At 50.4% G+C, this 24,071-nt stretch overlaps 14 protein-coding genes across 14 annotated transcripts; 6 read left to right on the top strand and 8 right to left on the bottom strand.

The window, feature by feature from the left end:
• Positions 1 to 433: 433 nt before the first annotated feature.
• Positions 434 to 1,772, bottom strand: PtrM4_130380 (HemH, Protoheme ferro-lyase (ferrochelatase); the record flags this gene model as incomplete). The annotated part of the gene is made up of 2 exons (XM_001941070.2): positions 434 to 1,498; positions 1,548 to 1,772. The coding sequence occupies 2 exons, from the start codon at positions 1,770 to 1,772 to the stop codon at positions 434 to 436; spliced, it is 1,290 nt and encodes a 429-aa protein (XP_001941105.1).
• Positions 1,773 to 2,286: 514 nt separating this feature from the next.
• Positions 2,287 to 4,206, top strand: PtrM4_130390 (Ku domain containing protein Pku70; the record flags this gene model as incomplete). The annotated part of the gene is made up of 1 exon (XM_001941071.2): positions 2,287 to 4,206. The coding sequence occupies one exon, from the start codon at positions 2,287 to 2,289 to the stop codon at positions 4,204 to 4,206; it is 1,920 nt and encodes a 639-aa protein (XP_001941106.2).
• Positions 4,207 to 4,502: 296 nt separating this feature from the next.
• Positions 4,503 to 4,994, bottom strand: PtrM4_130400 (uncharacterized protein; the record flags this gene model as incomplete). The annotated part of the gene is made up of 2 exons (XM_066108989.1): positions 4,503 to 4,668; positions 4,726 to 4,994. The coding sequence occupies 2 exons, from the start codon at positions 4,992 to 4,994 to the stop codon at positions 4,503 to 4,505; spliced, it is 435 nt and encodes a 144-aa protein (XP_065960981.1).
• Positions 4,995 to 5,041: 47 nt separating this feature from the next.
• On the bottom strand, positions 5,042 to 6,226 carry PtrM4_130410 (TruA, Pseudouridylate synthase; the record flags this gene model as incomplete). The annotated part of the gene is made up of 1 exon (XM_066108990.1): positions 5,042 to 6,226. The coding sequence occupies one exon, from the start codon at positions 6,224 to 6,226 to the stop codon at positions 5,042 to 5,044; it is 1,185 nt and encodes a 394-aa protein (XP_065960982.1).
• Positions 6,227 to 6,326: 100 nt separating this feature from the next.
• PtrM4_130420 (uncharacterized protein) lies at positions 6,327 to 6,503 on the bottom strand (the record flags this gene model as incomplete). Its single annotated transcript, XM_066108991.1, has 1 exon — positions 6,327 to 6,503. One exon carries the CDS (start codon positions 6,501 to 6,503, stop codon positions 6,327 to 6,329), a length of 177 nt encoding a protein of 58 aa, XP_065960983.1.
• Positions 6,504 to 6,996: 493 nt separating this feature from the next.
• On the top strand, positions 6,997 to 8,180 carry PtrM4_130430 (TFIIE-alpha domain containing protein; the record flags this gene model as incomplete). The annotated part of the gene is made up of 3 exons (XM_066108992.1): positions 6,997 to 7,229; positions 7,276 to 8,047; positions 8,133 to 8,180. 3 exons carry the CDS (start codon positions 6,997 to 6,999, stop codon positions 8,178 to 8,180), a joined length of 1,053 nt encoding a protein of 350 aa, XP_065960984.1.
• A 551-nt stretch (positions 8,181 to 8,731) lies between these two features.
• On the top strand, positions 8,732 to 10,848 carry PtrM4_130440 (SRP72 multi-domain protein; the record flags this gene model as incomplete). The annotated part of the gene is made up of 4 exons (XM_001941074.2): positions 8,732 to 9,061; positions 9,108 to 9,520; positions 9,566 to 10,734; positions 10,817 to 10,848. 4 exons carry the CDS (start codon positions 8,732 to 8,734, stop codon positions 10,846 to 10,848), a joined length of 1,944 nt encoding a protein of 647 aa, XP_001941109.2.
• Positions 10,849 to 11,357: 509 nt separating this feature from the next.
• PtrM4_130450 (putative NADP-dependent oxidoreductase) lies at positions 11,358 to 12,471 on the top strand (the record flags this gene model as incomplete). The annotated part of the gene is made up of 2 exons (XM_066108993.1): positions 11,358 to 11,517; positions 11,570 to 12,471. The coding sequence occupies 2 exons, from the start codon at positions 11,358 to 11,360 to the stop codon at positions 12,469 to 12,471; spliced, it is 1,062 nt and encodes a 353-aa protein (XP_065960985.1).
• Positions 12,472 to 12,650: 179 nt separating this feature from the next.
• On the bottom strand, positions 12,651 to 13,187 carry PtrM4_130460 (uncharacterized protein; the record flags this gene model as incomplete). Its single annotated transcript, XM_001941076.2, has 3 exons — positions 12,651 to 12,688; positions 12,744 to 12,773; positions 12,824 to 13,187. The coding sequence occupies 3 exons, from the start codon at positions 13,185 to 13,187 to the stop codon at positions 12,651 to 12,653; spliced, it is 432 nt and encodes a 143-aa protein (XP_001941111.2).
• A 1,088-nt stretch (positions 13,188 to 14,275) lies between these two features.
• Positions 14,276 to 14,693, bottom strand: PtrM4_130470 (uncharacterized protein; the record flags this gene model as incomplete). Its single annotated transcript, XM_066108994.1, has 3 exons — positions 14,276 to 14,364; positions 14,417 to 14,463; positions 14,518 to 14,693. The coding sequence occupies 3 exons, from the start codon at positions 14,691 to 14,693 to the stop codon at positions 14,276 to 14,278; spliced, it is 312 nt and encodes a 103-aa protein (XP_065960986.1).
• A 726-nt stretch (positions 14,694 to 15,419) lies between these two features.
• PtrM4_130480 (Fungal-trans-2 domain containing protein) lies at positions 15,420 to 16,611 on the bottom strand (the record flags this gene model as incomplete). Its single annotated transcript, XM_001941078.2, has 3 exons — positions 15,420 to 16,160; positions 16,212 to 16,349; positions 16,402 to 16,611. 3 exons carry the CDS (start codon positions 16,609 to 16,611, stop codon positions 15,420 to 15,422), a joined length of 1,089 nt encoding a protein of 362 aa, XP_001941113.2.
• Positions 16,612 to 18,987: 2,376 nt separating this feature from the next.
• On the bottom strand, positions 18,988 to 20,421 carry PtrM4_130490 (uncharacterized protein; the record flags this gene model as incomplete). The annotated part of the gene is made up of 1 exon (XM_001941079.2): positions 18,988 to 20,421. The coding sequence occupies one exon, from the start codon at positions 20,419 to 20,421 to the stop codon at positions 18,988 to 18,990; it is 1,434 nt and encodes a 477-aa protein (XP_001941114.1).
• Positions 20,422 to 21,159: 738 nt separating this feature from the next.
• PtrM4_130500 (uncharacterized protein) lies at positions 21,160 to 21,916 on the top strand (the record flags this gene model as incomplete). Its single annotated transcript, XM_001941080.2, has 2 exons — positions 21,160 to 21,361; positions 21,411 to 21,916. The coding sequence occupies 2 exons, from the start codon at positions 21,160 to 21,162 to the stop codon at positions 21,914 to 21,916; spliced, it is 708 nt and encodes a 235-aa protein (XP_001941115.1).
• Positions 21,917 to 22,342: 426 nt separating this feature from the next.
• PtrM4_130510 (CEG1, mRNA capping enzyme, guanylyltransferase (alpha) subunit) lies at positions 22,343 to 23,614 on the top strand (the record flags this gene model as incomplete). Its single annotated transcript, XM_001941081.2, has 1 exon — positions 22,343 to 23,614. One exon carries the CDS (start codon positions 22,343 to 22,345, stop codon positions 23,612 to 23,614), a length of 1,272 nt encoding a protein of 423 aa, XP_001941116.1.
• Positions 23,615 to 24,071: the final 457 nt, after the last annotated feature.

Raw genomic sequence — 24,071 nt, forward strand, 5'->3', positions numbered from 1 at the left:
ATGCAATATATGGATCGACACGCAACACAGGACGTCGTCGCTTGTTCCTCATGGCTTCCGCAGATTCACTCGTTTTGTTTCCGAGTGGAACGATGGTCCCTCCCAACTCAGAGTAATGGAAGAAAGGACGTAGGCAATAACCTGGCGATTCCTGGCTTAAGTGATACAACGACCTTTCTGCCTCCAAACGAAAGAATGATTTGACAATAAAGATAGCCCTTGAAGCTTCACGCGTGGAAGGTAGGGGGCTCTGGAGTAACGCGTATTTCAAGATGCGCTAGAGATGCGCTTACGCAAACCCCTGCGAGTTGAGATGAAAGCCAAGCAGCATGATTATTTAGCTCTTTTTGTAAATGTCTGATACTTTTACAAGCGGTAAATCTACCGCTATATATCTACAAGGAAGCCCTATTCGTCTCAAATTTTACACATCCTACGCCTTGGGAGGGTCAATGTGCTGTGTCTGCCCAGCAAAAAACTGCTTCTGTGCCAGACATCTCTCGCTCGTGCACTTTGGACACCTGAGGGTCATTTGTGGGCTGCATGCCTGACCGCTTTGCAAATGCGCCTTTGCGATGTCTGCAAGCGCTTCGATGAAGACGGGACTGTCGTTGAGACTGTCAACCCGCTTTACGCCCTCGTGGCCCTCGGCGTCTTCGCCAATGACTTCCTTGTCTAACTCATACAGCGTCTCAATGTGGTCGCTAGTGAATGCTATCGGCACCAGCAGCATATCCGTTTGGCCCTTCTTCATATACTCCTTGACGGTGTCTGAAGTTTGCGCACCGAGCCAGGGCTGGGGTCCAACTTGTGATTGCCACACAAGGCGGTACTTGTACTTCATGCCAAGGCGTTGCATGACAGCGTATACGGTAGCGGCGACTTCGGATGGATAGGGGTCACCACGGTTCACAACGGTCATAGGCAGACTGTGTGCGGAGAAGAGGATGACAACCCCGTCTCTTCGCTCGTCTGGGTATTCTGCGAGCTTCTTCTCGATTAATTGTGCAAAAGCTTCCACCAAGCCTGGATGTGCGGGCCAGCGATCGATGACACTCCACTTGATAGCACCCTCTGGTTCAACTTCTTGGCCAGTCTCTCCGTTTGCGCGCTTGCCTTCCAGTCTTGTCCGCCACTTCCAGAGTTCGTTGAGGGAAGATCCAGTCGTAGAGCACGAGTATTGTGGGTACTGTGTGAAGGCTACAGCGCGGCCACCCTTCCCAGCTCCAAATCCATCTGCTATCAATTGTTTGTATGTGTCCTCTGTAAGCGGATTGGCGTATCGGAATGCGACGTATGGCTTATGGGGCGCGGTCTCCGGTGAAGTCTTGTCGAGGATCTTGCACATCTCAGCGGCCTGATATTCCGACCACTTCCTGATAGGCGAGCCACCACCAATCTCTGCATACTGCTTTTGGATCTTGGGTGTTCGTCTCCGTGCAATATATGGTCCAATGTAATTTTGTAGCGGTCCAAGAGGAATCAAATCTTTGTCGGCCTACCTCGGTAAGCTCAGAATGTATGTAATGGGTTTGGAGGATACATACAAACAACATGCTCAGGAAACCATGAACTTCATCAGTTGTGGAAGGTCCACCCATATTCATGAAAACCATGGCAGTGGGCCCCTTGGAGCCCGGCGTGACTTGCGTTGGGGCGACTGTCGCGTTACCTCTCCTCCATTGCGTACTGTATGATGAGAAGACGGATGTGGCGGGTGTAATTGCACTTGCACGCTTTGCAGCACGCGAACAAGATATACGAAGAGCCATTGTGAGGTTTGCGACGGAGAAAAAAGTATTTCCTCCCGAAGTGTGATATGGTGTTATGTGAGGCAAAGGCCAGAACAGCAACGTGAATAATGTTCCGAGTGAAAGCTTCGACCAATGGCGGCCGTCTCGTTGGCAGTGATGACGATCGAGGCTGGAAATCGGGCGCTAGGAGATGCCCCACCGTCCGATACATATCACGTGATGTCGTGATGGCGCTAGTGGGATCGCGTCCCCGCTGTTGCCTTGCGTCTCGCCTTGTCACGCGCTGCAGTGAATAGTCGTTTGCCAGCGTCGGCTGCCTCCTTCCCTCACTCTCAGAGATACACGACACACATATCCTCCAATTGGTACTTTCACGTCCCCATAGCAATCGCATATCCGGTTAGGAAACGCGACAAGCATATCATGGCAGACCCGCAGGACAATCGTGCAGGCGAGGAGGAAGAGGAGGAGGAGGATGTAGAAGAGCCGGCATGTCCTAAACCGATGCCTTGTATGCATTGTTGCTAACACCATGAAGAACTACAAAACCATCAAAGATGCAGTCCTCTTCGCTATCGACGTCAGCCCTTCGATGCTCCAGAAACCGCCAAAATCAGATGACAAGAAGGCCGAACGCGATTCGCCAACTTCTGCTGCCCTCAAATGCGCCTATCAGCTGATGCAACAGCGTATCATCTCAAATCCGAACGATATGATGGGCATATTGCTGTTTGGCACAGAGAAGACGGATGTGGGTGACGGTGACAACGCATTTGAGCACTGTTACCTGCTTGCGGATCTAGATGTACCATCAGCACAAGACGTCAAACGATTGCGAGATATGGTAGACAATGAAGAGGAAGCAGAGGAGATACTGAAGCCGGCAAAGGGTGGGGCTTCAATATCTAATGTGCTCTTCTGCGCAAATCAAATTTTCACCACCAAAGCTCCCAATTTCTCCTCGAGACGACTGTTCTTGGTTACGGACAATGACTACCCGGTCAAGATCAAGGCGGACAAAGACACAGCAGTCACCCGAGCGCGAGACCTTTACGATTTGGGTTGCACGATCGACTTGTTCCCTATATCGCAGCCAGACCATAGCTTTGATCGATCTCGCTTTTACGATGACCTCGTCTATCCAACCTCGCCCTCCGACCCTGATGCGCCAGTCGCAATATCTTCTACAAGCAAAGTTGCAAAAAGCGGCGAGGGCATTTCCCTTCTCAAGCAGCTTATTTCTTCTATCAACTCGAAAGCCACGCCCCGTCGCGCTCTTTTCTCACTACCACTAGAGCTTGGCCCAGACTTTCGAATTAGCGTAAAAGGGTACATTCTCATTAAGCGCCAGGAACACATTAAGTCATGTTACGTCTGGGTTGGTGGGGAGAAACCGCAGATTGCTACTTCCTCGACAACACAAATCTCCGATGACATATCAAGGAACATCGAGAAGACCGAGTTACGAAAGGCGTACAAGTTTGGCGGCGATGCGATAACCTTCACACCAGAGGAGATTACTCAAATACGGCAATGCTTTGGAGAGCCCATCATCCGAATCATTGGCTTCAAGCCTCTGTCTAGCGTGCCAATTTGGGCAAACACCAACAAGTCTACCTTCATCTACCCTTCGGAAGCGGACTACATCGGCTCAACACGCGTCTTCTCTGCCCTACAGCAGAAGTTGATTAAGTCTAAGAAAATGGGCTTGGTCTGGTTCATCCCACGGCGGAACGCAGCACCAACACTCGCAGCCCTGATACCCGGTGTAGAAAAAATCAACGAAGACGGCGAACAAACAATGCCACCAGGACTCTGGCTCGTCCCCCTCCCCTTCGCAGATGATATCCGCCAGTTTCCTACACCCCCCGAGCAGCCCCTCAAAACCACCGACGCCCTAACTGACAAAATGCGCCTCATCATCGAGCAACTCCAACTTCCAAAAGGCATCTACGATCCATCAAGATATCCCAACCCAGACCTACAATGGTTCTACCGCATCCTGCAAGCCCTCGCACTCGAAGAAGAACTCCCTGACCACCCAGACGACAAGACAATACCGCGCTACAAGCAAATCGACAAGCGCTGTGGCGAGTACATTGAAGAATACGGCAAAGAGTTCCAGGAAGCATACGCGCAGCAACATTCAGAAGCTCTCGCCCACCGCGGTAAACCAGTGGCGAAGAAACGGCCCGCAGGCGGTGCGGATGCAGATGGGAAGCCAGCGGCTAAGAAGGTCAAGAAAGACCCCAAGGTCAAGGCGGAAGATGGGGATGATGAGGATGGGATGACGGACGAGCAAATGGCTGAGCTGAATAACAGCGGGCAGATTAGCAAGCAGACTGTTGCTGTGCTTAAGCAGTGGCTTGTTTCTAGGAATCAGAGTACTGCGGGAAAGAAGGCGGATCTGCTGGAGAGGGTGCAGGATTATCTTGACAGAAAGGGTCTTTGAGGGTGAATGTTATGTGCAACCGTGTTGTTCTCGACTTAAGCGGGGACGTATGAGGTGTTTGGGATATTTAGTTTACTGTATCAAGAAGTAATAGCGAGTGAATCTCAATGTCATGGATACATTTTCTGGTGCTCTCAGTTCTAGAAAGTTCCATCTTGCGGAAGATACGGAGCGCAGGTTCATGAGATATCATTCATATGCATATATGTATCATCTATATGGGTATCAAAGCCGCTAGATGCAAGACATGGCCTAAGTCATCTAGGTCCATCCTCCTGAGGGTTTCAGGATATCAATCAACCCTCTCCACCACTAGCATTTTCATCCTCGGAGTCTTCCTCAAACTTCTGCTCCGTAGGCTTGCCCTCGCGCTTCCTCTTCGTCGCCGCAATGCCGCCAGACGTAAGGTACAGAAACTGATCGTCTTTGTAGTTATCAAGATGCGTGAAGAAGGTGTTGAACCTACACATTGTTAGCAACCTGCCCCAGCATCTAGTCAACGGACATTATGAAACTTACTGGTTTCCCTGCGCCTCCTCCCTGAAGATGCGCTGGTAAATCTCTCTCTCTTTGAACTCTTCGATCTTGTCATTAAACTTGTTAAAGTTGATGGGATCGCGATCATGCTGTTTGGCCAGTTTGGCGTTGTACGAATCAAACACGGGTCGTTCTAGCAACAAGCCCAGACCAGGCGCTTTGGGGATGCGAACAACGTTGTTGCCGAAGCTCTCCTCCATTATCTCGGGGTTGGTGCCACACCGTACTGTCAAGGCGGCCATACCCACCATTTTGCGGATCTGGTGCATCATAAAACTTTGACCGTGGACCTTGAGACTCAGCCACTCGGTGTCGTTGATGATGATGGGCTTGGGGGCGACTTGGAAGCTCTTGATGTAGCGCTGGGCCGACTTGTCGTTGTATTTCTTGTGCACGGTGTAGTTGTGGTAACGGTGGGTTCCGAGGTAGTTGTTGAGGGCGGCCTGGACGCGGGCTTGTCGCTCGGGGGGAGATGCGGTAGGCTTTTTTGATGTCGATGTAAGTTTTCTTGAGGGTCTTGATGGCTTCTTCGAGGGGGGATTGGTTGACGACGCCGGGGGGGCAGGGGACGCGTGCCGTCGGTGGTGGAGTCGAGGGTTATGCTGGGATCGTTTTGCTCGACTGCGGAGATGACTTCTTTGGCTTCATCGGAGGGCTGAGATTTAGGCTCTACTTCGCTGGCATCCAGCTTTGCGGTTTCCTCGGCAGCCTCGGTCATGTTGGTGTCCTTTCCGTCGGCAGCCTTCTCTTTCTCGGCCTCTTGCTTCTCAATGGAAGCGTCAACTATACGGTCTTCTCCAGCTGGCGCATCGATGTACTCCATATTGTAGAGTGCCTCTTGTACTAATGGTCGTATTGAGTCGTCTAATGAGTCCAAGATGGGCTTGATATGCTTCTCCTCAACTTCGGGCCAGAAGTTGGCCACTTCAGCCTGTCTCGCGCGGTATCCCTCGAGGTCGTTTTCCTTCTCTGCAAACTCTTCCAGCTTCTTCCCCAGAAAACTTGACGGGTGTGGGGGAAGGAACGAATGCGTCGGAATCAGGTATTCGTACCATCGCGAGTCGCACGCCTGGTAGCAGCTGAAGGAGCCGACGGTCCTCTGAATGCCCCAAACCCTGATTTGATCGGTGAGATGGCTGTTGATCTTGTCTACAATGTCCTCGTCCTCGATGATCAACTTCAGTGACACTACGTTTCCAGCAGCATGTACGCCCTTGTCGGTACGCGCGCAACGGACGAGGGAGACCTTTTTGGGGTCGACTGCGTTTGCCTTTGAAATGGCACCGGCCGCGACGAATGCGTTGAATAGATCGCCCTCGATGGTCTTCTGCTTGTTGTCGATTTGCATGCCCTTGTAGCCGGTGCCCGAGTAGCCGATCATGACTGCGACTTTGCGCTTGGGTCTGCGCTCTTCTGCCTCGATCTCTTCGGCGGGAAACGCTGCGGGGAGCGCTGGTCTTTCGTTCTCGCCCTTTTCTTCCATGGCCTTAATCTTGGCTTGCTGCTCCTTGTTGCGGTCTCGTCGATCTAGTTGAGCGGTGCTTGCTTAGTTAGATACGTGCATTGGTAGGACAGACGGTTGCTCACTTATGTTCCTTACGTCCCATATTCCTCTTCTTATTCGGATGGCTTCCACCTTGCTGGCGTCCACCGCCTCCTCTTGCAGCATTTCTGCGATCCTTATCTGCCCATTTGCGCTTCTTGTCGTTGCCGCGATTCGACGAGCCGTGATCGCGGCGAGGGCCTTCGTTGTCAGACATGGTCGCACAAGACTCTTGGACAGCTTGCTCCAACAATTGAAGCCGCTGATCATGAGGTGGTGGTGTGGTGGCGTAGTGAATGAAGCTGCAGGTGAGAGAGCATGTGGGGTCGCTATGTCCATTTTCATTTTCTCGGTCCCGGGGGGAGCTCTGCCAGAGGCTTGGCGCGGCAGGTACCCATGCTTGCTTACCTCATCTGGACCCTGGACTTTGTACCATTATTGTCTTGCGCCTGGCATGCTTGAGAGGTCTTCTCTCTATCATCCACCCGCCGTACTGTATACATTAATAAGTACGCGGGCAGACCTCACCCGGAGAAGGCCTTGTCTGCATTGTAACTAGTCATCGCCTGCGCCTATCCACAGTCCAGGGCCGCCGCAATACTCCCGGCTGCTTCGTTTGCGCCTGATCTGGCGCATTCGAACAAAGACGCGCGCGGGTCTCAGCCCTCCAAGAGCGCTTCCAAGCGCGCTCCCAAGAGCCTCTCTACACGATGAAGGACCCCGTAGAGAAGAGCGAGAAAGATCCCGTGCAGATAGTGAAGCAGTTGCTCCGGACGGTTGTCCGCATGTTCTACGAGACAGAGCACATTGTAATTATGGACGCCCTATGCTACCATGGTGCTCTCTCTATATCTGATATGACCATCATCCTGGACGCTGGAAAAAACTCCAAACATGTTAGCAAGGTCGTCGGTAAGCTCAAAGAAGCAGGTTTGTGTAGATCGTACGTCTCCGGCATCATTATTGGCGGCACATACTGACCAATTCAGCTGGACGCAGCAAATCCTACGTCAAGGCGCAAACAAGCAATCGAGTCGAGACTTCTTCTACATTGACTGGCGCCGGGGTGTTGATGCGGTCAAGTACAAAATCTACAAGATCGACGAGAGCATCAAGAGGGACGCGAAACCGACGACGGAGAAAGCAGAGTTCAAATGCCTGCGCTGCAAATCTACCTACACAACCATGCAAGCGCTCAACATGCCCGATCACAACGCCGGCCCAGACGACAGCGGATTTCTTTGCGCCCGTTGCGAGTTCCGACTCGAAGAAATCGACCCCGATGCCCAGGCAGATGACATTGACGATACCCCGGCCAAATTCAACAAGTTGTTCGGCCCACTCATCGAGACCATGGCACAACTAGAGCAAATGGGCAAGCTCCCAGCCGTCGAGCCTTCGGACGCCGTCAGCGAGAGGATTGAGCTTCCGCGCGACAGGACTGTCGACCCTGGTACGCAGGTTGAGGTCGTTGAGCCGTCGGCTGGACGTCCGACGGCTGTCAAAGGCATCGACACAGGCCCCGAAAAGATCAGCGTGCAAATTGGATCAAGCGCGGAACAGAATGAGAAGCAACGAGCGGCAGACAAGGCTCGCCAGGAGAAGATTGCCATGCAGAATCAACTTCCGAGTTGGCACACAAAGTCAACTGTCGTTAAAGATGAAACAACTACGGTCAAGCAAGAGGATAATAACGGTGATACTCCCAATATCAAATCCGAGACAGGCGAAACGATAGGCGGTAATCAGAACCTCGATGCAGTCTTCGCGCAAATCGAGGCGGAGCGCCGTCGTAAGGAGCAGGAGGAGGAAGACGATGACGACGATGACGACGATGAGTTTGAAGACGTCGATGTTGGCACGCCGAGCGCGCTTCCAGATGCGAAGCGTATAAAGGTGGAAAGCTCCGCCGCGCCTACCCCTTCAGCCGCAGCCACACCAGCTGCAGTAACCCCAGCCGCTTCAAATGGAGGGGACGAGAGCGAGGAAGACGAGTTTGAAGACGTCAAGTGATTCTGCATAGCGTTGGCGTTCGGGTCTGAATATTTGGATAATATTTATACGATTTACATTAGGGAGGACGCATATGATCAGGAATTAATGTACCCTCCTGAGGCCAGCATTTCAAAAGCGCCGAGGCGTTGGTATAGATCCTGCAATTTTAAACCAGTAGATCATCCAGACCACACAACACCGATATAATGATATTGTACGTATAGTCATCTAATAAGTCATACAAAGGGACAATGATACTACGTAGCACTCAGCCCTACGGTTCCAACATGTTGGAACCGTGGAACGTTAGGCGAGCTTCCATGCCACCTCCGACCCCCGCGTGCATTCACCTCGACCTCCGCATCCACCCCACCAGCACCTCTCCCTCTTGCAATTCCGACAAATCACGCCGCGCTCGCTGATGGACGATAAATAAAAGGCATCTCGAAAATGGCCGCTACTGCCAAATCCCTTTCCTCACTGCTCGCGCAAGCCTCGATCGAAGACCACGACGAAGTGCTAAAGGCTGCAAATGCTGCCATTAAAAAGTCAAAGAGCGATCAGGATGCGCAACATACCAAAGCTGTAGCGCTGCTGCATCTGGACCGATACGAGGATGCGTTGACGGTTTTTGAGGCCACGACAGAGTTGCAGACGAAGGCGCGATTCGAATATGCATATGCGCTCTATAAAACAGGCAATGCGGCCAAGGCCGTCGAGGTAGTCCAGGCGGCGGGACCAGATTCAGGTCGCGGAATGAAGCATATGCTGGCCCAGGCTGTACGTACAGGTTATCTTGAGTGTGTCCATGGCTAATATACGCCAGGCATACCGCTCGGAAAACTTCGCACAGGCAATAAGAATCTACAAGGAACTCGCAGACCAGAACGACGAAAGGGAGGAGTATGACATCCGAATCAACTCCGGGGCCGTGGACGCACAATTGGAGTGGACAGGACAAGGCGAGCTGGCACAGAAGAAGCAGCCCACACGAGAGGATCTGGAGGTTTTTGAAACGGCTTTCAATGCTGCGTGCGGCAGCATATCACGCAACGAGTTTGGACAAGCCCACGTGTGTTTGAAGCGTGCCAAGGATCTTTGCAATGCGCTTTCGGACCTCAGTGAAGAAGAGAAGCAGGCTGAACTATTGCCAATTACAGTCCAGCAGGTCTACGTTCTGATACAGTTGGGCAAGCTTGATGAGGCCGAAGAATTGGCTACCAAGATTCCCTTTGCCGAGTAAGACGTATTCAACCAAACGAGTTCGACGGCTAACAGCAATAGCATCAAAGAATTATCAACACGCTACATTGCTCAAGTCAACAGCATTGCCGCCTCCAAGAAGCTTTCGAACCCGTACCTATCGCATCGTCTTTTCCACGCATCGCCACAGCCCCCAGTCACCGACCAGCACTTTTCCTACCAGTCTAACATACTGCGACAGGATGAATATGTCATGTCGCTGCTCTCACAAAAGGTGGATGGTGTCGCATCATCAACCGAGAAAGTCATCGCTGCCTCTCCTGCCCCCTCGCTGTCTCCTGCAGTCAACATGGCGGCAGTCCTCAATGCAGCAGCCCACGTAAGGAATGCAGAGACGGAGAAAGCTGCCCTCAAAGAGATTGTTCCGCTACTAGAAAAGAGACCAAATGATGTTGGTCTTATACTAACAATAACACACCTATACGTCATCACAAACAACTACGCTGCAGCGACCCATCTCCTAGAATCCTTCTTCAAACGCCTGGAGCAGAGCGGCTCGGCATCCGATCTCGACGCACGTTTCTCGCCTGGTCTAATTGCCACGATTGTTTCGCTATATGCACAACAAGGTCGTCCAGGCGCTTCAAAGAACGAATTGGCGAAAGCAGCCGAGTATTGGCGCAAACCTCATAAGTCAAAAACAGAAGCTCCGTCGAAATCTCTCATGGTCGCTGCGGGTACTGCACTTCTTGATACGCACAACCCCGAAAATGTCAAGTCTGCGGGAGAGATTTTCAAGGGCTTGTATGATCAAGACAATGATGACCGAGCAGCCATTGCCGGCCTAGTTGCAGCATACAGCATCACCGATCCGTCGTCAATCCCTGCAGAACTTCTATCATATCTGCCAGAAGCCAACCGTCTGGTATCCGACATTGACGCAGTTGAGCTCGAGAAAGTCGGCGTGCCATTAGGCACTCTTACATCGGTCAACCTTGGAGCTGTATCACAGAAGCGCAGCGCACCCACCAAGGAAGCACCTTCAAGAGCGAAGAGACTACGCAAAGCAAGGATGCCAAAGGACTACGAAGAGGGCAAGAAAGTGGACCCCGAACGATGGCTGCCAATGCGCGACAGGAGTTACTACCGTCCCAAGGGACGCAAAGGAAAGAAGAGGGCCGAAGGTCTCACACAGGGTGGTGTCGTGGAGAATGAGAAGGGCACACCGGCTGCTCAAGAGAAGAAGGCTGGTGTGGACAAGGGTAAGGGTAAGAAGAAGGGTAAGGGCAAATGGTGAGCAGTAAAAGTTTATTCTGCTGCTACGTTTTCAAGTCACACATGTAGACATCTGTACTGTAGGATGAGGCACGAGTCATGTATGATGTAGATGTGCCCCACTATACGATATCTAGTAGGTAGCTACAGAGAGCTACCCCTCAATTCCTTTGCCTCGAGAACACTGCATTCAGAAAGACAAGAGCAACGACAGCCATGCATAATTGGTCATTCGGACGAAAGAAAACGGGAGCGATCGCATCCCATATTGCACTAACGCCTCCACCTGGTAGGTGACCGAAGGGAAAAAGTTGGAACTTGCGAAAAAATAGAAGCCGAGGTTGACCGCACCCAAACAACTGCTTTCTACGTTTTCTCGGTAACTACCGCTTTTGGATTAGCGCTCTACGTACACGTTACAAGGGCATTTTGGACTACGGGCGGTAGGAGGAATAGACCCACGTGGAAGAGTATAGAAGACTACCGTGTCGGACTAAGAGGTCCACTGTTTTGAGTACTTAAGAGGGGGTGGTTGCCGCGGATTTGGTGTATACGTCAAATATCGATTACTTGGCATCAACACAACTTTACGACTACAATGGCTGGACAAGAGACAAAACAATGGATTCTGGAGAACCCGCCCCATGCGGAGCCCAAGGTCGAAGGCGATGATGCGACGTTTAAGCTGGTGAACAAGACGTTGCCGGTGCCCAAGGAAGATGAGGTGTTGGTCAAGATCAAGTACTTTTCGAATGATCGTAAGTCAACATCACCTTTGTATCAACACTACAGCGTCTAACTATAGAAAAGCGGCACAGCGAGGATGGTGTGATCCTACTATTGAGCCAGAGCGTCTATACGTGGACCCCGTCAAAAAGGGTGATATTATGCGTGCCTACGCCATTGGCGAAATCGTCACATCCAGCACCGACAAACTGCCTAAAGGCCAACTCGTCATGGGCGACTTTGGCTGGACCGAATACACGGTCCAAAACGTCAAAGCCGTGCGTCCCATCCAAGCCGACGAAAGCGCCGGCATCCGTCCCACACACTTCATCGGCTCCCTAGGCGGCCCCGGTATAACCGCCTACGCCGGTCTCATCGATACCGCGCGCGCCACCGCTTCAGACACAGTCGTCGTGTCTGGCGCTGCCGGCGCCACAGGCTCCATGGTAGTTCAACTAGCCAAGCACGTTGTCGGCTGCAAGCGCGTCATCGGTATCGCCGGCGGCCCCGAAAAATGCAAATGGGTAGAATCTCTCGGCGCTGACATCTGCGTCGACTACAAATCCGCCTCGTTTGAAAAAGACCTCAAAGCTGCCACCGAAGGCTTTGTAGAGGTCTACTTTGACAACGTTGGCGGCGATATCCTATCGCTCATGCTGAGCCGCATGAAGCGCTTCGGTCGCATCGCCGCGTGTGGCGCCGTCGCTACTTACAACTCCATGGCCGACAGCGGGGTGAAGAACTGGTTTGAGATTATTAGTAATAGGCTTGAGGTTAAGGGGTTCATTGTTATTGATGCTATTACGAGTGGCAAGGCGGGACCTTGGATTCAGGAGATGATTGGCGCGGTGAAGGAGGGGAAGATTAGGGTAGGCGAGGAGACGGAGACGGTGGTTAAGACCAAGTTTGAGGATGTGCCGAAGACTTGGATGATGCTTTTTGAGGGTGGAAATAGGGGCAAGTTGGTCACTGAAGTTTTTGCTTAGATGGACTGGATGTGACGAGAAGGAGAGGTTTTGGAGAAGTTTGTATAGGATCGATTGATTTGGGGTAGGGTGGAGATAATGACTGTAACCCCATAATAACAACTCAAGATGCACGTCTCTCACTTCTAGCAGCCCATCTACATTCACATTCTCACATCCCACTGCCTATCTCTGATTTCTCATTCCTCTATGCCAAAAGTGATCAACTTCCCACTCACTTCTTCTAGTTAGTATCAAATCAAGTCTCATATGTTTCAACCAAATCTACTCACAACCTTTTGTAATCCACCCTTCTTCTTTGCCTAGTCCCTCATCAGTGTATTCTTCAACCTAATTTCTCGTGTCAACTTACAGTCTTTGGTAATCCAAATATTCTTCTTGAATATATGTTTGTCGCCATCCTGCTTGACAGCGCCCTCCTCAGTGATTGAACCGCCTTCTTCAACTTCTTGCTTGTTCCACTTTGAGACAATGTCGTCGGTGTCCGCGAAGACACGAAGAGTGTTGAGATTGTTCAAGATGGCCTTCGAGTTCGTATAGCCCACTTTTGGGCCTCCTTTGCTTGAGCCTGAGGGGTAATCGATTCTCCAAAACATTTTGGTGGAATGTGTAATGTGGTATTTGCTAGAGTCGTGGGGCGTTGAGTTCTTCGGTTGGATGTCTAAGGTCTTGTAGTAGCTGTAGGAGAATGATTGCTGTTGTAATGAAGCAAACATACTGCCTTCACAGCTGCCTTTTATACCTGTCCGTGACTCTACCGCCATGTGAGTCCTATTATTGTAGAGTCAGATTATATGGGTATCGTAGTACAGCAGAGTTAACGTCCTTCAGGGTCGTAACGTGACGTCGTGGGGGTTGTAACTAGACTCCGCAACAATCAATTCAATCCGGTCACTCTCCTAGACCCACTTACCTATCTAGGTAGGGCTTAAACTCCTATAGGTAACTACTAGGCTTAAAGCGGTAATCAATCAATCCAATCTGAACCTTCTAGGACCCACTTAATTGATTGTTGCGGACTGTGGTTGTAACACAGTTGGGTCAAAGCGCAATGGAAGCCCTATCTTTCACCCTTGTGCTACAATGTAGAATCAGAGCTTAGTAAATGTTGAGGTATGATAAGAATTGTATGATTTTTGGAGTCAGGTCAAGACACGGTGGCAGTGAAGATGTCGGAGGTGTTGTCTTATGGTTGCAGTCTTGCTATAGCGTCACTTCTGAACTGCGACTTGAGGGGCTGTGGCCAGATCATGCTCTATATCTTCTCCAGCATAGCTTCTCACTCAAAATATCAGGTAATCAATCAATTTCTCTCTCTCCAGGCCGCGATGGTTAACAGCATGATATCCCCCACTATTACATCGCGAACTGACTGGACAAGCACTCATAAGACTCATCACTCTCAGCGTGTTTAGCATATAGAATGTGATCAAAGACGAGCGATAGTCATGTGTTGGTTAGTCCGAGAGCAAGTCTTACAAAAGATGACGATACCTACGGTTTGCCCGAGGTGCCGAAGGTTTGATATCTAAATAAAGAAACTACACTGTCACAATAAGCATTGTGACGATATCTGTTCCGACTGCGTGGTAAGAGCCAGCATCGTGATTCAGATACTGAAATCATTCTGGGCATGTTGCTGACATGTGCTGTGGAGTATCTAATGGTCTTGTATTTGCCCTGCCCTTCTGCTATGACATAATGAAACTGAATGAAGGTGTTTATATGAATATGCCACACAGAGAAACCTCTCTCCGATTCAACACCCCTGGTTATGTACAGCCAATCTGAGACATTTAGTTACTCAGCCGCCGCCCTTGGTAGGTGTCTCGCTATCGCTACGTTTGGTTTGACTCTTCACATAGTTCTCCCATGGCACCAGAGCGTCTTTCACTGAGAAATGGGTCAGCGCTAAGTGACCATACAACCAGCACTGCAAACTTACAACCTACGGTAGTAATTTTCTCCTCCGGTTCCTCCTCAAATTTAAGACTGTGTATTGAACGGAGGATATTTCTTAATTCTTGCCAGTTGTTCACTGTTTACCCACACTCTTCCTCCGTGGCCGTCCATACACGATCGATGTTGGGGTTAAACAACGAGTTGGTGAGGCATTTTTCAAAGACTTCTCGGTCATTCGTAAAGCCCGGTTGTTCGACCCAATTGTTTTCCCCTACTTCCACTAGGTAGGTAACACACCAGTATTTCAATTCCTTGGGCATGACTTGATCTGGTTGGAACGATGTGTAGATAGGGAGAAGTTCGTTTTCGGGCGTTCTAGTACGATGATACAGTATATCACGGGTTCACTGCAGTCGCTCGCTTGGTGTCTTGCCAAAGTTGTTTTTGCTGTTTGGATAGCGGAGTGGATTACGGTGAGGAAGCCATAATCGATCAAAGTATGGTTTTATACTCCGGTATGACTCAATCGCAAAAGATGAGTAGTTAAATGCTGGTGGTGAGCAACACCTAGGTATGATAACATAACAGTTAGACTCCGCAACAATCAATTCAATCCGGTCACTCTCCTAGACCCACTTACCTATCTAGGTAGGGCTTAAACTCCTATAGGTAACTACTAGGCTTAAAGCGGTAATCAATCAATCCAATCTGAACCTTCTAGGACCCACTTAATTGATTGTTGCGGACTGTGATAACAGTCACCTTGGTTATGAGCAACATCATCGAGTATCAGCCATGTTATCGTCGACCCGAATCGGGTGACGCAACCGCGACTGTACTCATCCATTGGTCATTTGCGTTGCCTCTTGATAGAACGGATGGGTAGCGTAAACTGCGCACCTCGCGGGAGTTGCTTTGGATGGTGCAATCCGGTTGCCAGTTTCGAGTGGGAGCGCTGATAGGGAAGGAAAGGGTGTTCCCGCAGTAAGCCAGAAGCCTCAAAGAAGATGAGGTGAGCCATGGACTGTGGCAAAATCAATATTCAATCAGATAATCCGGGGATCGTTTTTTACAGTATCCTTGACGGCGTCCAATGGATCCAGAGTGAACTCCGTCGAATAGAGCTCCGGTACCCTTGCACTAGTGTAGACCTTTGCGCACCATGCCGCCTCTCTTTTGGCGCCCTTCATCTCGTAGAATTTCCTTGCGACCATGAGTGGAGTGAGAGATCCAAACTTTGCCGTATATCCTGTGATGGGCCGACAGTGATACGGTACACTTCGACAGATCGAGTCAGCATAACTGCTGAGTTGACGATCCCAAGTCATCAGTTGTTTGAGGTCTAGTTGCCGATGTTGCCGGAGTAGCTTGAAGGTATTGCCCTGCAAAATCAACATGCTCATCCAGTAAATAAGGTAGCAAATACCAGCGCTAAAGTAGTGGAACTCGAATACGGAGTCGAACACTCCAGAATCGGAGCAAATGTCAGAGAATCCATCCATGGTGGTAACGTGGACTCTATTGTATCGTGGACCATGCTTCTCATAATTGGAAAGCCAACCAAAAGCACGGTTGGCGACTTCCTGCGCATCGTCGACCAAAGAATCGACATCTTCTTTCGAGCAGTCTTTGGGCAGTTTGTCCGTGCGTTCTAAAAGCCTAGGTATGGTAATACATATGTCCTGTAAAGCCACGTAAGGGTCGACCTTTGCCGCTTTGGCTGTCACCGTCAGCCACTCTGGGGTGTCGAGCGAAGAGGCCCTTCGGATGTGATAGCCGACAGTCAGCTTTGAACAGATTAGCAATATCCATAAATATTCCACAATAGGACTGCATACAGAGTTATACCGTATGGCGTGAAAGATCTGCATGCTCTGTCTGGTCTGGAATGAGGCCGGTCCGCGTTGCCTTAGCAGATGTAAAAGTCCCTGAACGTGATAAAAGAAGCCATAACCCTGAGTAACGCCAACAAAGATCTGTGCAAACAATATTAGCACTGCTCTCTAGCACAGATTCTCATATAATTACCTCGTAGAGTGCGAGAAGATAAGTGGAGAGTATTGTCTCGTCTTTTAGGGCCATTTCTGGGTTTTGAATGGCTCGCAACAGTTGACTCAAAGCGGTACCGTAGAGTGATCTGGAGCGATGCACGAGCAGGACATTCCTCCTAGATACAGCTAATTGCGCTGCGGATAGCGCGTCGATGGCAGACATGAGTACCTCACTACTTGCCGGCATATTGGGTAAGCCGAGCATCAGCGCCGATGGAGGGGGCAGCGCTGGACCCTCGACCCGTGGCAGATACAACGAGATAAAAGTGCCCAAATGTTGGATTCTGTCTGCTGCAACCGGGCTAACCTGCTTTGGCAATTGCGTTCCTTCAGCAATCGAATCATGCCTGCGGATTAAAGCCGTTCCAGAGGGAGTTTCGGTTTTTTGTACGCTTGACGAAGTTTGACTGGCGTATCTGTATGCATTTTCGTCCTCTTTGATCAAAGCAGGCTTTTCTCCACGCACGTCAAATTCGTGGAGGATGAATGATTGCGTCGGTCGATAGCCAGGACATTTCGTTCCACGTCTCAGACAGGTAGAGCATTCTGGCTTGGCTTCATCGCACCGGACCTTTCTCTTTCTGCACTCAAAGCAACCGGCCGACCTTTTCGGCATGGTTACACTAAGCGAATGCCTTATTCGGATTGGGGGAGACTATGATACGAAACATGCGACAACAGAAATGTGTGTTTCGGGACTCTAGATGGCAAAGTGGTGTGGCTGGCAGTGTCATGTCGATGACGGCGGAAGGGGCGACGGTAGTGAAAGCAGCATTCGACTGCGCGCCGCTAAGAGTGCCTAGATGTGACAGCCAAGATGTCCACGGGTACCTTGGAGATGCCCGCCAATGGAAACTAATGCTGTCCCCCAGCTTTGCAGCATCTCCCGCTTGCGCGTGCTCCCGGAGTTTCCACGATAGGTCGATCGTTATGAGATGAGGGGCTTGTCCGTGGCAGTGCACTAATCTCCAACACGGATCATCCACGCTATGGCCAATCCCCAACTTCATCCGGTGCTTTCTCGTCCGGGGCTTTGGCCTAGTCAATCTGACATCCCGCGTTCTAGAGTTGGGAATTGCTAAATTTCACCAAAAAAACAGATGACCAACATAAAATGCACAATAATCTTGTACGTGGTGCGGGTATGTTACATCTAACACGGCCTTAACTAGAGAGGCAATGTTAGAGAACGAGGGAGGACTCTAGAGATATCAAAAGCCGGTTGGAAAGAGAGGGGAAACTTCTAATGGACTTGGAAGACATTTGACGAAGCTCCGCGGATGAATGGTTAGATGCCACATGGCCACAACAAGACCCTTACATAAGAAGCAGGAGCTCATCGAGATTGTGTTCACTATTGCAGTAATGCGCTATGGTATTGTAAACTCATGGTAGACATGCGGTAAGTATGTGTCCACCTATGCGTGTACATCGGCTTTCTCTGCGCCTCTACGTAGGTGCCTACGTAAGACATCATTACGACACCTACACGAATAGACCGTATCTTACACGCATTCCAACAACAAACCCTGACACTCACACGCCAGAAAACGATAACCTTACTATAGGACTCTGTCACTCATAGTTACATTATGTTAATCTTCGATTGGTTTATTGTGACTGGCAATAGCATGCACGAGTTTCGCAATTGAATGATACCGTCACCACAGCACACCTAGTAATTTGTATATTGCCATACAAGGCAATGGTGTACCTCCATGACTCAGATACGCTGACTGTATTCTTAAAGTCCGCCTGCTATCAATTCCCATACACAGACAATTCTACCCGGATGCACCTGCCCTAACAGGCTCACCACAACCAGCTTACCGTGTCTTATCAATCTCCAAAACCGGCTTGTGTCGCCATGGGAAATACCCCCACTAAGCCCCGCCAGCACTCCGCCTACACTTGGCGCTGTCACCACTGTGCGTTTGAACTGTGCATTCATCAAATCCATAACCACTAACTGTAGCAGGTGAAAGAATATGGTCCATCACGCACGTAGGAAACAAGTGCCCAGCGTGTGGACACAGAAAATGCTGGAGGAAGTGTCAAGTCATGGGGCTTTCGAGAGCCGATGAGCTGTGGCTGGGGAAGTAGGCGTACTTTATTCATGAGCGTAAGTGTAAGTGTGTCGAACGATTTCACATTCTCCAGGAAATGATTCAATTGGGGATATATATACTTCTATACGCCTGACCTGACCGGATCGCGAAACTCCTAGCCGCCTTGATTCATTGCTTGTGTGACGCTGAAATAACAACTTTAACAAACTTGACAACGTAGACTTATAGCTTGGCTGATCCAAGGCCATATGGAATAATGAAAAGGCTACTATGTGATAGACATGGTGGCAAATATAGACGAACATGACAAAAAACGCTGGACTGTTGCGCCATATCGTGCAGTGATCACAAAACCAACCCGTATCCTGGCGACTGTCCTGATGTCCAATACACCGTGTATCCAAAAGCAGAAAAGTTCCAACACTCTACTTGAGAGTTATATTTCATGCAGCGATGTAGCAAGAGACATAGTATCACAAAATCGGGCTACTATGCTATCCATCGTATTCGGGTGGTGGTACGCTGTCCGCGATAAATGGCGCCATGTGTCTTGAGTGAAGCTGATATGGCGGTGCCATTTCATCCAACTCTTGCAAGTCCGTAGTCGTATCTACCTCACGACTGTGTGTTGTGCGATCCAACTCTTGATACACTGGCCAAGATCCGACATCCTCTAGGACAGTACACGCTTGCCAATCCGTTACAACTTGTACTGGCTGAGTACACGCAATCCCCTGAAAGTCGCGGTCTGCACATCTCCCATACACCTCAATTTGCAGCTCATGTTCTAAATTCAGACCATATGACGTAAAACTCGGAACGATCTTGTCGTGTATGAGTTTGACATCTGCCACGTCTAGGAGATTCATTCCGTCGAAGAGTGGCTCTCCGTTGCCCTTCTCAAACTTCTTATCACAAAGCGTGATAGTGTCGCGTTCTGTGTGCAAGTACTCCTGGCTGTTCCGTCGCGCCAATATCTCGGTAGGTACGAACGTGTTATATGCGGATAGTAGCTGGACTTTAATGCGGCGCAGAAACAACTCGGGTGGATTGGCAAGAGACTCGGACCGCTTCAAATGCTGAACGGTAATGACGACTGGGACCCGCTTGCCGATGACCAAGACGCTGGCAGGAGTTGCAAAGAGGTTAAATTTGACGTATGGGACTTCAGCAAAGCTTTGAAGACCAAATAACAGCTCCTTGTCGACGAGTTTGTCTTTGATTTTCCCAAGCTTTCCATTATGTTCGTCGTAGTTGGGGAATAGCCTGCGAGAGCGAATGAATTTTTCGCGGCTGTAATGTTTGGGTAGTCTCGTGCCAAAGTTTAGGTCTGGCTGAAGGAGTGCTGGATGGTATTGGGGCGCTGGTGGCAGGTACTTGATCTCTTCACGTATCTTCAGTAGTTGACTACCCGGGGTATGCGATTCCATGTATGCTTCCAGGTGATATATGACACGAGGACTTGAATGAGTATTACCAGTACAGCTCGGAGGCAGTGGGAACCCGGGTGAGTGTTGAAATCGTGGGTGGTTGTAAGAGTCCTTGGAGTAGAACCAGGTCCTGTCGGAGGGCGGTGACAAAGTCGCATGGTGTGGGACTATCAGAGAGAAAGGCAGCTCGACCTTGCCAGGACTTTTTGTGCTCTTGGGAAGAAGCTCAAAATTCTGGCTACTGGTTCTGGAGATGAACACATGTTGCGAGTGGTGCAAAAAGTCAACTCGTACGTTTCCGGCATTTCCGTCTTGAATCGTACATGAGCCAAGCAGGCCGACACTGATGTGAATAGGTCGCGAGGTGGGCGTAACAAGTAGGTTGCCTTTGATGAGATCCCCTGCCGTGAAGAAAGATGGCGAAGTCAAGAGCTGGATGTATACTGGGCCGTCTTTACGGTTGGCCCGAATGCTTATTGAAGGCGCCGGCGACGCCATGGTACGGTGATTGCCTGCTGCGCAGCCAGAAGCCAAGGTTGACGGAGAAGTGAAACTATGTATCTCAATAGTTTGCGTGAGCTCAGATGATGTATTATACAGCGATGTCGCTTCACTCCCTGTTCCTCGGCATCTGCATACCAAGCTCTCGTGTCACGAAAGTTAGCCGAATGTTCCATCTTGGTATACCAGTTTGGTTATGCTCAACGCTAAGATGGGTGCAAAGGCGTGCGCGTGGGAGCGCTAGCTGCGCCCCAATGCAGCACATACGAATCGGAAAAATCCCCCTCAGAAATCGCATACAGGATGCCAAAATCAAGTGTTCTTGGTGTTGAGCGTGCTGGGGTGGCGTTTTGGGTTGACGCTCATTGGCAGTTGTGTCGGCCAGGGTCTTGCCGTCATCGATGGCAGATGGCGCGACTCCGCGACATTTTGAACGATGCGGGCTCTGAATGCTTTCCCAAGCAACATCTTCTGCAATGGCTGCCAACTACACGTGCACAGCCTGTTCGAGGGCGTCACTGAGGTCCCCTAGCTCCTTTCTACAAGTACACAGCCTCGATCCAAGACAAAGGCAAAGACTGACGGCTGTAGCGCACGAATAAAGCAACTTTGCGCCAAACCCGACGAGCATTTTCCACCACCACCCCGACCACATATCATGCGTCACAAGGCTTGTCAACAGATGTCAGGCCCGAGTCAATCAAGAAACCATATCCATCCGCTGGAGCTGGTGCCATGGGCCTGGCCCAGAAGTTGCGCGAAAAAGCCCCATTGATGACTGAAACCTATGTCGCATATGGCGCAACACGAGACTTGATCAAAGAGTGCACGAAACCGGGTGAATATAAAATACCCCAAGCGCTTGTGAAGCGAGGCGAGATCCCCGTGGACGAGAATGGTGTGCATCTTGGTGAGGCTGAGGGGTGGTGGTATGACAGTGAGTATAACCATAGGCAGCAGGCGCGCAGTGGCTAACGGGTATACAGCCCTCGGACTCAAGCCCACCTTCTCAAACTGGGCACAAATCACCTTCATCCACATGTACATGTTGCAAGTCCGCTTTCGCATGTTCCCCCAATCGCACGCTCCCGTCTGGATCCAGCATCTCACCAACCAAGCCTTCTACACAGCCGAGGACCGTCTGGTGATATGGCACAAGTTCAATGCCAATTCGCTGCGCCAGAAGCATCTCAAGGACATGTTTGCGCAGTGGCGTGCAGTACTCCTCTCGTATGACGAGGGTCTGATGAAGGGAGACGCCATGCTTGCAGCTGCCGTCTGGAGGAATCTGCTAGGCGCAAAGGAAGATGTCGACTTTGAGAAGCTCGCACAGATTGTGGGGTACATGAGGAGAGAACTCAAGAGGCTGGATAACGCGACGGATGATGAGGTAGCGAGTGGGGGTTGGACATTCCGTGGTGACCCAGGAGATGAAGCCAGCATCGTCAAAGCGCCAAGCAAGTTGATGACCCGCGAGACAATGAAGGCGTAGTAAGTGAAACGAAAAGTACTGCATGGAAAATGTATAAATATGTACTGTATATACATGACACGGCCGACATGAAATGTAACAACAAGTATTGCAGCCAACTATTAGAGCGGAGAGATTTTTGACTGACCCAAAGTCATCTGTTATAGCTCATCAGTACTCAGTGGTGATTTGAGGTGCCTTCTGTGCCTTCTGTGCCTTCACATGCTTCATTGCAGATTGATGTCTGCAAGAATCCCAGAGATCATGTGATTGCGTTTATCGATAGCTTATATTAGCTGACACCAGCTCTTGGCGCGTTGGCGCAGTCGCGAACGAGACGCCATTGTCCTCCTTTCACCTAGGCGCCTGTAGACAACCCCGTTCCTTCGGCTACGCGCTCAATTATCAGTATTAGAAACGTCGTAAATATACGCACGCTCACTTAAGATGCCGGCTATCATCCCCGCGCCGCCGCCGGAGATTCCAGGCTTCCAGATTCCCCATCAGGACGCTCAACCACTCAAAGAAACAGTTGCGCGTCTACTGGAACGCGACAACCCGCGCTTTCCAGGCGCGCAACCCGTATCCTTCGCTCGCGAACACGTAAAAGAGCTCCAACAAAATGAATACTTCATGTGTGAGAAGACGGACGGCTTGCGATGTCTCCTCTTCCTACACTGGCAAGACGGGCCACAAGGGTTTGAGCCGTGTACTTTTCTGATCGACCGAAAGAACAACTACTACGACATACAGCCTCCGTTCCGGATACCTCACTATATGCATCCGGGAGAGAAGGGCCCGTTCTTGTTTGGGACGATTCTGGACGGCGAATTGGTGCACGATCAATACCCAGGCGAAGCTGCGCCGCGCCTAAACTTTTACGTCTTCGACTGCTTGGTAGTTAACGAACAGAATGTGACTGGTCGGACACTAGACAAGCGGTTGGGGCGGTTGCACGATTGGGTCATCAAGCCTTATGAAGCCAATCTAATGAAAACTTTTGGTAAAAACATCACGCCCGACCACCTCAAGCCATTCGCTCTCAAAGGCAAGAAGACATACGCTGCCTATAGACTCGAAGACATGTTTAGCAATATCCTCCCAAACCTCAGACACGGAAACGACGGTCTGATCTTCACATGCGTATCGACGCCATACCAGTTCGGCACGGATAGGCACATCCTCAAGTGGAAGCCTCCTCATGAGAACACAATCGATTTCAAGCTTCGCCTCGGCGAATTCCCACTCATCGACCCCGAAGACGGCGAAGGCGGCAAAATCCCCGACTACGACGCCATGCCCAACCCTCTAGAACTGCTCGTCATGCACAACCAAAACAACTACCAATGCTTTGCGACTCTTTCCCTCTCACAGGCCGAGTGGGAGACGCTTAAGTCTCTCAATCAGCGTCTGGACGGCCGTATAATAGAGTGCTACCGCACAGAGCAAGGTCAATGGAAATACAAGGCAGAAGCCGACGGTACGCCGCGCTGGCGAGACGATAAGAAAGACGCAAACCACATCAGTACTGTGAATAGCGTACTTGAGAGCATTGAGGCGCCTGTGACAGAGATGGACCTCTTGGCAAATGCGGAAAACATCAAGCGCGCCGTGTACGGGATACAAGGCAAGCTGGATCAGTACCGACCACCACAAGATAGCGGCGAACGAGATGCTAAGAAGCGCAAGCTAAGTGAAGCGGGCCTCAATGGCCACTGAGGACGTTATTGATATCGCAGCCACTAACCTCGGTTTGTTTGATTTGTGTTTTGCAAAAGCGTTCAGTGTGGATTTTTAACGTACCCATGGGCTTTTAGGTGCAGGAGTTTAGATTCTGGTATTTGGCACTATTGGCAGGAAATGATACCCATGCGTTATATCCTTAGATATGTGGGGCGGTTTGACTTGACCTTTCGTAAATTTCAAGGACCATATTGCACGCTGCTTCTTCGCTGGTGATTTGTTTTCCGCGACAAGTGTCGTAGGTTGATGTGCAGTAACACAGCGGAAAATAACAGACATGCTGAGGATCAAGGAGGAAGCAGGTCCTAAGCTTCAATAACTTCGTACATCGTGCCCAACAGGCGTTCGAGCTTCTCCATCTAGATCTCAAGCACACAGCATCCGGCCCGGCCCGCACATCTAACTGCCCAAACTCCGCTTATATCCATCGAAG

Source organism: Pyrenophora tritici-repentis, chromosome 7 (assembly GCF_003171515.1).
Source record: "Pyrenophora tritici-repentis strain M4 chromosome 7, whole genome shotgun sequence".
In the NCBI taxonomy this organism is placed as follows: Eukaryota; Fungi; Ascomycota; class Dothideomycetes; order Pleosporales; family Pleosporaceae; genus Pyrenophora; species Pyrenophora tritici-repentis.